Raw genomic sequence first — 12,772 nt, 5'->3', positions numbered from 1 at the left:
GTACAGAACATTGGTACAGACAAAGATTCTTGACAGACCTTTCCTCCAACTCCCAGGGAGACCAATCAGGGTTAGATCGGAGTCCCTGTAATCTCAGCCCATTTTAAACTGACATTAATCGAGCAACAGCCTACCTCTACAAGACATATGAAGAAATGATGCTCCTTGTCTGTGCTTAATGTCTCATGGTTAATGGGTTAAAAGAGGACATTAATGGAGAAAGAGGAAGGTTAGCCTGGCAGCGGACTCATTAAATCAATGTTATGAGGTCATAACAAGCAACAAGTTCCCTCTGTGAAACACGCTCATGTTCCACCTCTCTGGATGACCCACAGTCCTGACCTCCCACCACCGACTGCTCACAGTCATTACACAGCTTGTCACCAGGAGAGGAGTTAGAGCCGGCTCTGAAACGTATGGCTCCGTGCCTCTGGGGATGTTCAGCAAGGTGCAGCACCAGAGGAAGGTTCAAGAGTGGAATAAACAACAAATGCTTGACAGGCTCTAAAATACACAAACCTTTGTGTCAGCGAAAACATTTCACTTCACATGGAACTGGAGGTGTGAGGTCAGATCAGCACTTTAGGACTGCAACCAACAGTTATTTTATGTTAGTTATATAAAGTATTCCAGCATCATGTCTTCAAATATCTTGTTTTGTCATACCGACATCACCAAAAATATCTTGATATACATATACTGCATATACATACACGTGTGTTCTTTTAATGAACACAGAAACACTGTATTTGTCAAGCTGAGTGACTGATACACACCAATCTTAGTCACACAGGACTAATTATTCCAAAATGGCCTGAAGCTGTTTCGAGGAGCCTGTCCTGACAAAACTGAAGGTGTTTTTTAGATTTGTCAAACTGTGTAGAGTCAGACAGGACATTCTCACTTTTTGGAAACTGCCATTTTGGTTTAAGACATGATCTCCCTCCTCAGGTGTGTCAATAATACCAACAACAATGTGCACAAGGTCTTTGAGGAGAGTTTAGTTTGTTAACTTACAGAAAATTTGACTGACGAGAAACAACAATAGTGAAAGTAAGAGGGGTTTCTTTTCTTAGACCTACAACAAAGGCAAACGTAAGTGTTTACAGCATTTTGCTTTCATCCCTGGTAGTTGAGAAGTGAAACCCATAAAGAAGCAGGCATGTGTGACTGCGGCAGCGTATCCAAACATCTCTGTTTTTGCTTATCCAAACTACAACACAGTCCCAGATTTCAAACTAAACCGGGGCCCGCAGTGTTTTCAAACTCCATGTTAGGTGCCGAAAACAACAGTGATGTGTTTTAGAAGACTAGAACGTAGTAGTGTGGATGCAGGCTAAGTAACGTCATGACATCATTAATGTACAGCAGGGTCCTTCAACTCATACAAGAGAGTGAGAAATACTGTATGTTGATATTCACCCCACCAAACATTTAAACAGAGTTTTTACAACAGCTGTGATTCAACCGTGTGTCAATATTAACCTCATGCTTACTTTCGATACAATAAACATACAATATGGAAATCAGCACCCGCCTAGAAGCCAGTGTTACTGACAGCCACACCCAGTCTGTGTTTTCATGGCCTTTGTTTCACCTCTTTATCACAGGAGGTGAATTAAAGGGGTCCATGACTACAAGCCAAGCACTCATACAATGTGTTCTGAGGGGCCAAGAGCGGAGATACACATCGGCCTGCTCAGGGTTTCCTGAGAACTGCTCACTGGGAATTTTTTTATCATCCTTTAGCTGCACACAACAATTAGAAAGACCACTAATCAAAAGCATGGCACAAGTCCAAAAAGGGACCAAATGACCCAATGTGCGACTGACAGAGGAAGCATTTGACCTTTTGGAAACTTTCATTGTACATATACAGCACTGCTTTACCCCAGAGCTCTGATTTCCCATCAGCCCTTCCTGTGACGCAGGCCTGCACTTTCATATAAAGAAACTGACCAGCTGCCGAAAACATACCCCGTGTTCTCCACACCCACTTCAAAAGACTGTAATGATCAGCTGTGGCTGATCAGCTGAAGAGCCAGAGTGAGTGAAGGAGACAATGAGAGCGAGACAATCAACAGATGACACCAGCAAAATAAAGTTTATAGCTAAATCTGTCGTCATTTCAATAGTCAAGAGTCGAAAGAGTCATTCAATCAGAAATCATGTGGAAGCAATTTTTTTAATCACCGTAATTCCTAAAAAGATAAACAGAGTCTGTCAGGACGTATACTTCAGAAATCCCCATTTCGCCTCCGAGTCTCAGGTACTGTGTTAAAAAAAAGAAGAACCTTGAGTTACAAATCAAAAACAAGCTATGTTTACATTTACAGAGCTACATCTTTTTTACTCTTCAAACTGCTAAATAGCTAATAGATTAAGATTAAGATTAAGATGCATTTATGAGTCCCAAACACATGCACAGACATGCAAAGGCACACTCATGCAGGTAGCGAAATTTAACCTCTGCTTTTGACCCATCTTATGCAGGACACACAGAGCAGTGAGCGACCATGTACAGCGCTCGGGGAGCAGATGTTGGGGGAGTAAGGTGCCTTGCTCAGGGGCACTAGACAGGGTAGGGAGACTCTTGGATTTTTGGACAGATCAATCCAGGTTTGTCTTTTTGTTGTCTCTCCGTGGAGTCGAACCAGAGACCTTCTCTGCCCATAGTCCAAGTTTCTGCCACTAGACCACCGCCTCTAGTGAACTTACAATACAAAATAGAAATTAGCATTACAATTTGACGGCTATTTCAAGCCTAAGTTCAATATCAGTGTGTCTTTGCATACATAAGCCGTTTTCAGATTTGACCTGCGGGTAAAATCCGAAGAATTAGTTATGGATTTTACGCAGTTTGCCTTCCACACATGTACAACACAGTGGTGCATGTGCATAGTTCAGGCGAGAGGAAGTGCAGTCAGGTTCAGCAGACAGAGGCAGGAAGCGATATATTAACTCCTTTGCGGAGATCACGTGATCAAGTTAAAAGAACCCCCGACACCGTCTTCAGCTCTTGCACCACAGACCCTCTTTTTCGTAGGTGTCTTCTATGTGTGTTTTGCATTTGTCGCATGTTAAAAGCGTCATCAACCCCCCTCACTTGCTTGTAGGGAATCCAGCTGGGATCCCCTGCTGTGTTCTCAAAACGAATATTCCTGAATTTCTGCAGACTTTAAACTAGGAGGCCAAGAGAAGAACGTGTGCAGGAACTACAGAGGCTCTCACTTGGATCTCACTTGCACCTCCTCTGGAGTAAATACAGAGTATCTGTCTCCACCAGTGACACAGGGTCGTACAGTATGCTTAAGGGCTCAAAAATCAATGTAATGTCATTGTGTAACAGACGCAATTTATATTTCAATGAAAGTTATTCATTAAGCATTAATCATAGATTCTGAGTATAATATGGTTATTTGTTATAGTGTGATAATATAACATATTTAGACTAAAGATAACTGCTACTCTGTGGAAAGCAGGCTGTCTCTTGTTTGTTAGCAAGCATGGTCAGCAGAATCTGTCGGGCCATACGTGTGAGCTTAACACAACTACATGCCAGTGGCCAGAAATATCTGCGTGCATGTGATTAACTTCTGATTATAATCTCAACAACTGTTCATCATGAGAAGTTACTCGAACTTTATGAAACTTGGGGGGGGGGGGGGACTCAGTCATTTTATGCCTTAAATGTTCATTCAAAGAGACTTTGAATTGTGTGTTTTATTGTGGACTACATCAGAGATATTTTTCAGAAAGCAATTCTCTACTCAATGAAAAAGGCTTCAGCACATTATTCTGCTTATAAGGTTTAAAGGCTGAACCTTGGCATTCCTGAGGTAAATGTTGGATCAGTGGATTTGACTGTGGCATTCGTGTCATATCCAAATAACTCCCCCCCCCCCTAAACATTATCTCTTAAATATATAAAGCAACATTCCAAGCTCTTTGTCCATGATACCATACAGACAGACAGGCAGAAAAATAAACTACGCAAAGACCGGCTTCCTCACATCAAAAAACTCTGACACTGCTAACAACTGGCTTTTATCTGTAATGGGAAGGAAATCAATCGTCATTTACTCCCGGGTTAAAAGGCTCCAGCTCCGAATGGCAGTGATGGAAACATGACACCTAGTTGAACGCACTACATTGGAGACAGCGAGGTGAGAGCCCGCCCTCTATTGTCTGTGCTTTTGTGACGTTGAATATGATGCACCGGGATAGTAAAGGAGTCAATGGCCTTTGTTACGCGTGTCTATCCACGTTTAAAAAAGAAATAAAAAAATATTCACACACTTTATGATTCCCCTTGTTGTTGAAATATGTAAGGACATTAATGGTTTGCAAGTGTGCCATTCAACAAAGTAACACAGGCAAACGTACACTAGTGGATCTGCTTTTTTTCTGCTCCAGGCTATCACACTGAAAGACTCTCAAAACTGAAAGCATTATAGGTCGAAGGAAAGTCAAGTAATTTGCAGGTAACATACAACAAAAAAACAACCCCTTGGTGTGAGGCTTTACCAATTAGCACACCCATAGTAACTTTCTCCATGGGTCAGGGAGCAGGCTGATTGGCCTGTGGAGGGCAGATCTCAACAGGTCACGGTATTTCACACACAACCCAATGGGCGCAACAGTGACCCACATGTAGCCAGCCACCCAGCTGCTTGAATTTGGAAGTGTTTGCCACAGGCTGCTGTCTGCTAGCCGACAACGTTAGCCTCAGCAAGAAAACACGCAGGCACACATAAACACAATTAGGACCGACTCCTTGGGAAGCAGTGGAGGGTGGCCTCCACTGCAATAATGGTGGAGCGTTTGTGTCAAAGAGATTCTTGTTTTCTCCTCCTCAGGCATGAAAGTGAATTTGTCTTGCCAGCCAGGTCTATTTATATTCACAAGAGCATTCTTCAGCATTAGCAGTCACATGGCCTGCCGGGCAGTTGATATAACCAGGCGATAGATTGGAGGGACGCTGCATGTGCTCTCAGTCTACACCCTCCAAAAAACTGCAACACACCTAGATATCAGCATCTCGACCACGGACTTCATCATGTAGCCTATGAGGCATGTATCAGAGTGCATTAGTCAACATTGTCTATTGTGTCATAGCCCGACCTGAATAAATGACTGCAGGCCACGGAAGCAGTGGGTGGGGAGATTGGGCAACTCAACGTCAGAGACACGGTTCACCGTCCAGGTGAGATAACGGGTTGGTCAATTTGTGAATGAAGGTTGGTGTTGTATCATGACTGCGTGAAACAGTCTGATACGTAAAAATCCCCATTCATTCTTCCCTTGTGATGAGTCATGGTTGGAATCACACCTATCAAGACAGTTAACAGCCCAGTGAGACTGTAGGCTGAAACCGGTTCTCTCCCTTTGACGTGGATGGATGTGCCCCGGAGTGAACACGCCTAATTGCAGTGACTCACAAACTTGCAATAAGACAGGATGCGGGCTTGTAAACATGTGGTGCTTCTAAACACTCTTAGCGTGGCATGAGATACACAAGTGGGTTACATGTAACATCGATGAGTGAATTCCAATGTTAAATGTGATGTGAAGTTTCATTCATTCATTGTCAGGAACTTCTCAATGAACCCGCCTCCCAAAACGGGAATGGTGAGCACAGGGTCAGACACAGAAAAGCACCATTTTAGCGGGAGACTCTTGCTCAAGGGAACTTAAGCAGTGTTCATGCTTCAACCAAGCTCCTTCGTGCCAATAATGGTACATGCACCGTACCATTCATTCATGGCTTCTATTTTTCATTTCAGACTTCTACAGCACTGCGACTGGGAAATGATTCATTGGTCATTTATAAGCTTAACACAGTAGATATAATGACCACATTACGTTATCATTATTGCGATTTATGTTGTCTATGTTAATGGTCTCAAGGAAATTACAACTTAAAAGGCAGAAATGTGATTGTGACAAAGGATTTTCCACTTTTAAATTGAAGGTGTGCACACAATGTTCTATACTGAACTCATGACATTAAAAAGGATATTTACTAATATTGTTACTTTCTGCCATATTGCCAAGTACTATTTGACAACACATATGAGATAATTCCACAATTTAAGCATGTTTTACTAAAGAAAAGACTGTAGATGTTCATAATTTAAGACATGAAAACTTGGATATCTGTATATCTCCTGGCACTGACTTAAAGGGATAAGATTGGATGTCTTTTCCAATGCGTGCCTTAGTGTCTTCCTCGGTTGGATAAAGAAAGTCACGCTCACCGGCCACGCACACCAACACACCACCAAACCCACACCTCTCTGTGAGGGTGTCCTGGTATTTAATGAGAGCATGTGAATAATTCAGCCTACAACAGGCCTGAAGGAGAAAAAGGGACTGCAGCCATCATTAACTATTCAGAAATAGTATCATGCCACAAGCACACACACATGCATGTCCACAAATGTTGTATACATACAAAAGGAATACCTTCGCCAAGAGTACTCCACCATCTGCTTGGGCCTAGAGCCTTGGCCCTGAAGTTCCACAGATGATGATTTGTGGCTTAAGGATTCTGACCACAGGAAACCTTACATTATGTCTGAGGATAAGTCTACCAAATATCTGAACAGAAAACCGGGGGTTGATCTGACAACTATTTAGACAACTATCAAAACTGATTCAAATCCATCTAGAAATGGTGGAGAAAATTCAGATAGGGCTGTCAAATACGTCTTTTTTTAGTTCTATATCATCCCTCTTTATAGTCACACTACTACAAAATGTTCATGTTTAAGTATTATGGACAAACTCAGGACAGACACTTTGTCAAAGTACATACAATTTTAGGAAATTATAGTGCAGTGTTCAAGAAAAACACGAGAAAGTAATTTGAGATAATCATGAGTTTGACTTTTTCACATGTCCTTTGGAACACTTACTTAGAGTGCGACAGGAATCGGTCTATAATTACAATATGTTAGCTTTGGCTGAATTTAGTGTTTTCACTGCAAACCTCACTCAATCTCCTCAGTAGGCAAATTAAAATAATGCTGTTGTATTAATCAACAATATCAATTAGATTTTCAACAACATTTCTAGGGCTCTTAACAAAGCAAGCAACAGTCAACTGTGAAATGATTCACAGAGTTCAGCAAAACAATCAGTGTGAGTCCTTATTCCTCTTTAAACACGCGCGTAGACATCAAACTCTGGAGCTCAGCACCACATGAGCTCGAGTTTAAGGAAGTGTCATCACATGTCTGTCACCTGTCTCAAAATAAGTATTTTGACCAACTACTGCAAAAAAAAAAATCTCAATTTGCTTTGTATCACATTCATAAGAAAATACAGAGAGGATATGTTTTTCAGAGACGTCTTCTTCAGGTCCTAAACGCTGTCACTTATAGGTCAGATGCATGGATGGGTGAGAGAGAAAGAATCCATATTAACGCTGCCATCCTCTGCTGAAGTCCGAACGATGCCAGCCTGCTTCTGCTCCATCTGAATGCTGGCTGGATGGTTCAATTCATGACTGGCCTTAAAAGGAAGTAACTGGCAATAGTATGGACAGATCCGAGATGCAACCATTGGGTAAAATTGCATCTTCATATGCACAAAAGCATGTGCACCCCATGCATAGGAAATTACTCCTGAGTTGAATAACTTAGAAGCACACAGGAAGCCAGTGATTTAAACCTCTGTCTTAATGTCAGAAAAGCATACTGGTCTGGCCCACCAGCTGCTGACGGATGAATATCTCATCTCTGTGGAATTTTGCCTGTCAGCAACACTGGATGTGTGGAAAACTCACTTGACAGACGGAAGGCAATGTCAACCAGGTAGGCTCGTTCCAGGGAAGAGCCGGACATGACCTTTTACCCCTGGCCCAGCTGAGAATTGACAGGGTGAGTGGGTGAGCTACTCCCAGCAGAGACACACAAATTCAACACACGTCATCCTCTCAAGTATGACCAGTCACCAGCCCCTCCCGTCCCTTCCCTTCCTATGGAGGCAGCTCATTCCAACGTGCACACAAAGACTGGGTTCAGCTGAATGGCCTAAATGGCAGCAGAGCTCCTGGCCATGGTGGCTCAGACCGGATGAATGGTCCTCATTGTGTGCCCATGGTCACAGGGGGCTAGAAGAAATGGGTTGTTTTTTAAGAGGCCATTTGGCGGGCCTGTGTTCTTATCCGAGCAACGTAGGAGCAGGCATTTTCACTTGGTTCAGAGGAGGGGTTGTTGTGGGCTCAGCCTATTAGGCGATGACATGCCTCATGCATCAAGTCAGAATGGGACAGCTATACTTGAGAGCTGAGATTTGAAAAGCCCTGAATTCACATGATATGTTGTCAGGCAATTGAAATGCAGGGGAGCGACAATGAGTAAACATGGGCAGCTAATGTGAATTCAGTTGTGTGTTGCATTGAAATTTGTAGTGTGATGCATTTCTCACGAGCACTTGCACGCAACCAAACACAGTCTTCAAAACCTGTTTAACAAAAGAGAAAGTCTCAAGTCTCTGCAAGTTTGTCGTGCATGGTATTTTTTTATATTTTACGACCCAATCTCAATATAGATTGTGACATGAAAGAGTTTGTTGATGGATGAAACAACAAAAAAGATCAGTTTCCAGCTGCTGCAACAAATTCCACACCCGATATATCAAAACGTTTCATCAAAGTGAAGCAGAAATCATATAAAATTGGATAATGCCATGAAAGCAGTCTTGATTATTGATCTTGGACATTGCCCATAGCACAACCAGAGATGGTCGAGGAATAGTGCCTCAGTGCACATATCCATCCATCATCCATACCGCCTATCCTTTTAAGGGTCGTGGAGCTGCAGCCAATTCCTTGGGCGAGAGGTGGGGTACACAATTGACAAGTCTCCAGCATATCACAGTGCCAACATACAGACTCACATTCACACACAGGCAATTTAGTGTCTCTATTGACCCTAACCCCAATCTGCATGACTTCGGTCTGTGGGAGGAAGCCAGAGTACCCGGAGAAAACACAAGCAGACACGGGGTGATGATGCAAGCTCCACAAACCAAGAACCTCCTTGCTGTACAGACAAGTTCTAAGCGGACAAATGTCCATCTTACCTGTGATTAACCTGAGATATAACTTTGGTAAATCACCCGTTATGTAAAGTATATACCATCCAGACTTTATTGATAACAACATCCAAACCACTAGTATAGCGTTACCAGGTCAACACGCTAGATACTGGTTGATTTACATCTGAATAACCTATTAACCTTGAGGGTCAGTCAGCAGAACCACATTGTCAAGGTATTTCGGGCAACAATACTGCCTCTCATGGCCTTATCCCTTGCAATGATCACAATAATCAACCGACACTGAGCGATCAATGCTCAGAACGACTGGTTTCAGTCCCCCTGCAGCTGATGAACAGGGACACTGTCCTTCCTAAGGATGTGAGACAGACAGCTGCTCTGGAGGGGGTCATTTGAATATGCTTTGGATTAAATATACCACAAATGTGTCAAATTCAACAAACAGACACATGCATCAACTGCAGCGTCCGCATGTGAGGAAACTTGATCACCCGACAAAGATCTCGCAGAAAACTGAGGCGAGGGTAGAGCAGCCCGGGAAACCTATAATTCCAGTAATAGCAGGTTTACACAGGCGTAATAAGTGCACATGTTGTTGATCGCTCCTGTGAACATCACTGAGGTCATATATCATGTTTGGGAATCACGGGCAGTCACTCGTAACAGACTGTGTCTCCACTCAACACAAGATCATGACTGCAGGCCTTGTCATTGCACCTCAACAACAGTCCCAGTGACTCACAGTTTCCCCTGCAATAAAACATGTTTCACTTCAGCTGAAACCACAGCATCAGTGTCAGGTATGAGACACATGGGCTGTGAACGGAAGTGATGGTGATAAGGGAAGAAGATGACAGAGAGGGGGAGGGGGGGACAGGGGGTCAAGCAAACCGATGGCCAGACCTTGCCTGAGGCCATCATCGAACAGTCTGTCAGGGCAGACAGGGCTGGAGGAGGGAGGGAGGCTGGAGGACGTTAGCTCCACAAACACGTCTTTAAATCTCCCGTTCTGCTCTAAACGAGCCGCGGAGAGTTTAGACATGAAATAAACACAGGAGAGAGGTCGGGCGGCTTTTCTCCTCCTCCAGCACAATGCTGCTCGTCATGCCCTGCTGGCTAACATCCTGTATTAGCACAGAAAGAGCTAGGTGGCTCAGCCTGACGAGAGCTCCCATTCAATGTAGCACACAGACAGAGGAGGAGAAACAAAGGTTTAGTGTCTGAAACACAGACATGTTGACAGTGTGCTGGTGAGCCCCTCGCCGCCCTGAGGCAGGCAGCCCCCTCCCCGGCTCCGTTACCTTCAGACAGCTCCAGGTCCAACTCCGCCAACTGGTCCCTAACCTCCTTCGGCAGGGCGGATAGATCCACGCCGCGGTCTGCCATGACTTCAGCCGGGGAACACGAGCGCGGTGTGGTCGAGGGGGAAGCGGAGGGTGGCGTCTGGAACGAAAACTGCTATAAAAAAACAAAGCGCCGTCCCTCAAGACATGAGACAAGCATCCGAGTGGGAGAGACAGTCCATCCGCGCGACCGACCGCTCCGCCATCATGGAAGAAACTCACCAGCGGTAACCAGCGGTCACGTGACCGCGCTCACCTCCGCCTGTGCGTGAATTCACCGCATCCTCTGCCGAAGAGCACAGCCCGACATCGGGGCGCCCTCTGCCGGCCCTTAGGCGGAAACACACACGCACGCATCAGAATGTTTTTTTACCAAGCAGGTATACACATATAAACACATTTGTTGTGGCGTGATTTTGCAAGTGTAAAAATAGAAAAAAATAGAAATTAAAAATACCATTAGCACCAGGGGAGGGATTGTGCAATGTGTTCAGTTAGTCTGGGATTTTCCACAGGAAGTTAAAGTGTCATACACACACAAAGACACGTACACACACACGCACACACACACACACACACAGTGTTGTGCATAAACGAACGCCAAAGAACGCGTTCATTGAACACGTTCACTTTTATGAGAACGATGAACTGAACGCAACTCGATGACAAATAATGAATTTGAACGGTGAACACGTTCATATTGTAGCGTCCTCGCGTATAGACGACAGGAAACTTCTTTCTTTATGTGTAACTTTATTAAAGTCCAGCGAACACGACACACTTCTTGTTCGTTACTCCGACACTCCTACCCAATAACTTTTGGACTGTAAACAGATGCACATACATCGTAAGCAATATATATAATAAAAAAATATCAAAATAGTCGTGAACTGATAGCATATCATGTCATGTCGACACAAATGAACATGAATGATGGTGATTCTTACCTCTACATTGTTCTTTCTTCTCCTCCTCTACTTTGCGGTGCTTTCTGAATTGTGCACCTGATAATTTAATCTTTTTTTGATTCATCTTTGACTCTAACACCGCAGTCTATCACCGCAGCGTGTACGTCAGGGACACACCTGACTGCTTGTCTCGTGTCCTGAAATAAAGTAGATTCACTTAGTCTGACGTTTTCGATCACATCATTATAAAACACCTCATTAGCTTCACACTACAAACCCTATGGGGGGGGGAAATGTTTTTGAGAGAAGATTCCAGATTCATTCACTAGACTGGCACTCAGTAGAGCTCAACAGAGCCGTATAGGTTCATCTCTGATCCATGCAGCTTCCTTCTACCAAGTTGTGTGGTTATTGGTCCAGTAGTATCTGTTGACTGACAAAATCAGAGATGAAAACATAACCTCCTTAGCAGAGGTAATAAAACCTCCACCCATTTATCAAGGAAATGTCACCAACATTAATAATTATTAGAAAGACAGCAGGAAATTAAAAGTAGAATGAAATGTTTCGAGAATATCTAAATAGTTGACTAGTAATTTTCTGTTGGTCGACTTATCAATTAATTTATTAAAAGATTTTCCCCTGCTACATAGTCTATAGGGTTTTATATATTGTGTTTATTTACATTGTATATGCTGGTTTATTTTTGTCGTGCACTGATTGCCCTTGAAGGATATTCAAGATTTTCTTTTATGGACAACTTTAGTTAATCACAAGCTGCACAAACCAAGCTAGAGAAGCAGAGGAACCCAGCAGCCAGCAGGGGGCAGCCTCAGGACATCACAGCAGACTGTGATTCTTGTAAAGCGTCAGAAGACAAAGTACTGGGATAATCATCCAGTATCTAAAAGCCAAAAATATAAAACTAACTTTTAAGTAAGACTGTCAAATATATGTAGTTAAGTAGAAAGTATTTTCTCTGAAGTGTTTATCAAAAGCAGCATAAAATGACACTGACGCGCACAGCGATAATTTGTCCGTCTTCTTATTGTGCTTAGTTCCTTTAAACCACCATCAGGCGCCATGGCCTGATTGGTAAAGTGTTCGCTCTTCAACACAAAGGAGCCGGGATTGAATCCTACTCTTTTCAGTCTCAAAGTTGGGACTTTGGTAGAAAGTTTCCTATTAATGCAAAATATCTTACACTATGTAAATTTAAATTAATTAAATATAAAAACAGGGAAAATTTAAAATAAAAAAAAACTGCTCGCGCATTTCCTGCGCGGTAGGCTTCTGCGCAGGATGTGCGCAATGGGTTTCTGCGCAGGATGTTTGCAGTGGACTTCTGCGCAGGATGTGCGCGCACAGTTTGTTTTTTTTTGTTTTTTTATTAAATTTAATTTAATTTACTTTTTTTTTTTCATTTTTTTATATTTCATTTTTCATCATGAT

General features: G+C 43.1%; 1 protein-coding gene across 1 annotated transcript in view; it reads right to left on the bottom strand.

Moving 5' to 3' along the window:
- The window catches only part of dip2ba (disco-interacting protein 2 homolog Ba), a 44,959-nt gene extending 34,326 nt beyond the window's left edge, over positions 1 to 10,633 (bottom strand). The window contains exon 1 of the mRNA XM_062391866.1: positions 10,371 to 10,633. Within this exon, the coding sequence (XP_062247850.1) occupies positions 10,371 to 10,455 (85 nt within the window). The 5' untranslated portion in view covers positions 10,456 to 10,633. The remainder of the gene's footprint in view (positions 1 to 10,370) is intronic.
- Between the last annotated feature and the right edge of the window lie 2,139 nt (positions 10,634 to 12,772).

Source organism: Platichthys flesus, chromosome 7 (genome assembly GCF_949316205.1).
Source record: "Platichthys flesus chromosome 7, fPlaFle2.1, whole genome shotgun sequence".
NCBI classification, from domain to species: Eukaryota; Metazoa; Chordata; class Actinopteri; order Pleuronectiformes; family Pleuronectidae; genus Platichthys; species Platichthys flesus.
This window is presented reverse-complemented; position numbering and strand designations above follow the sequence as displayed.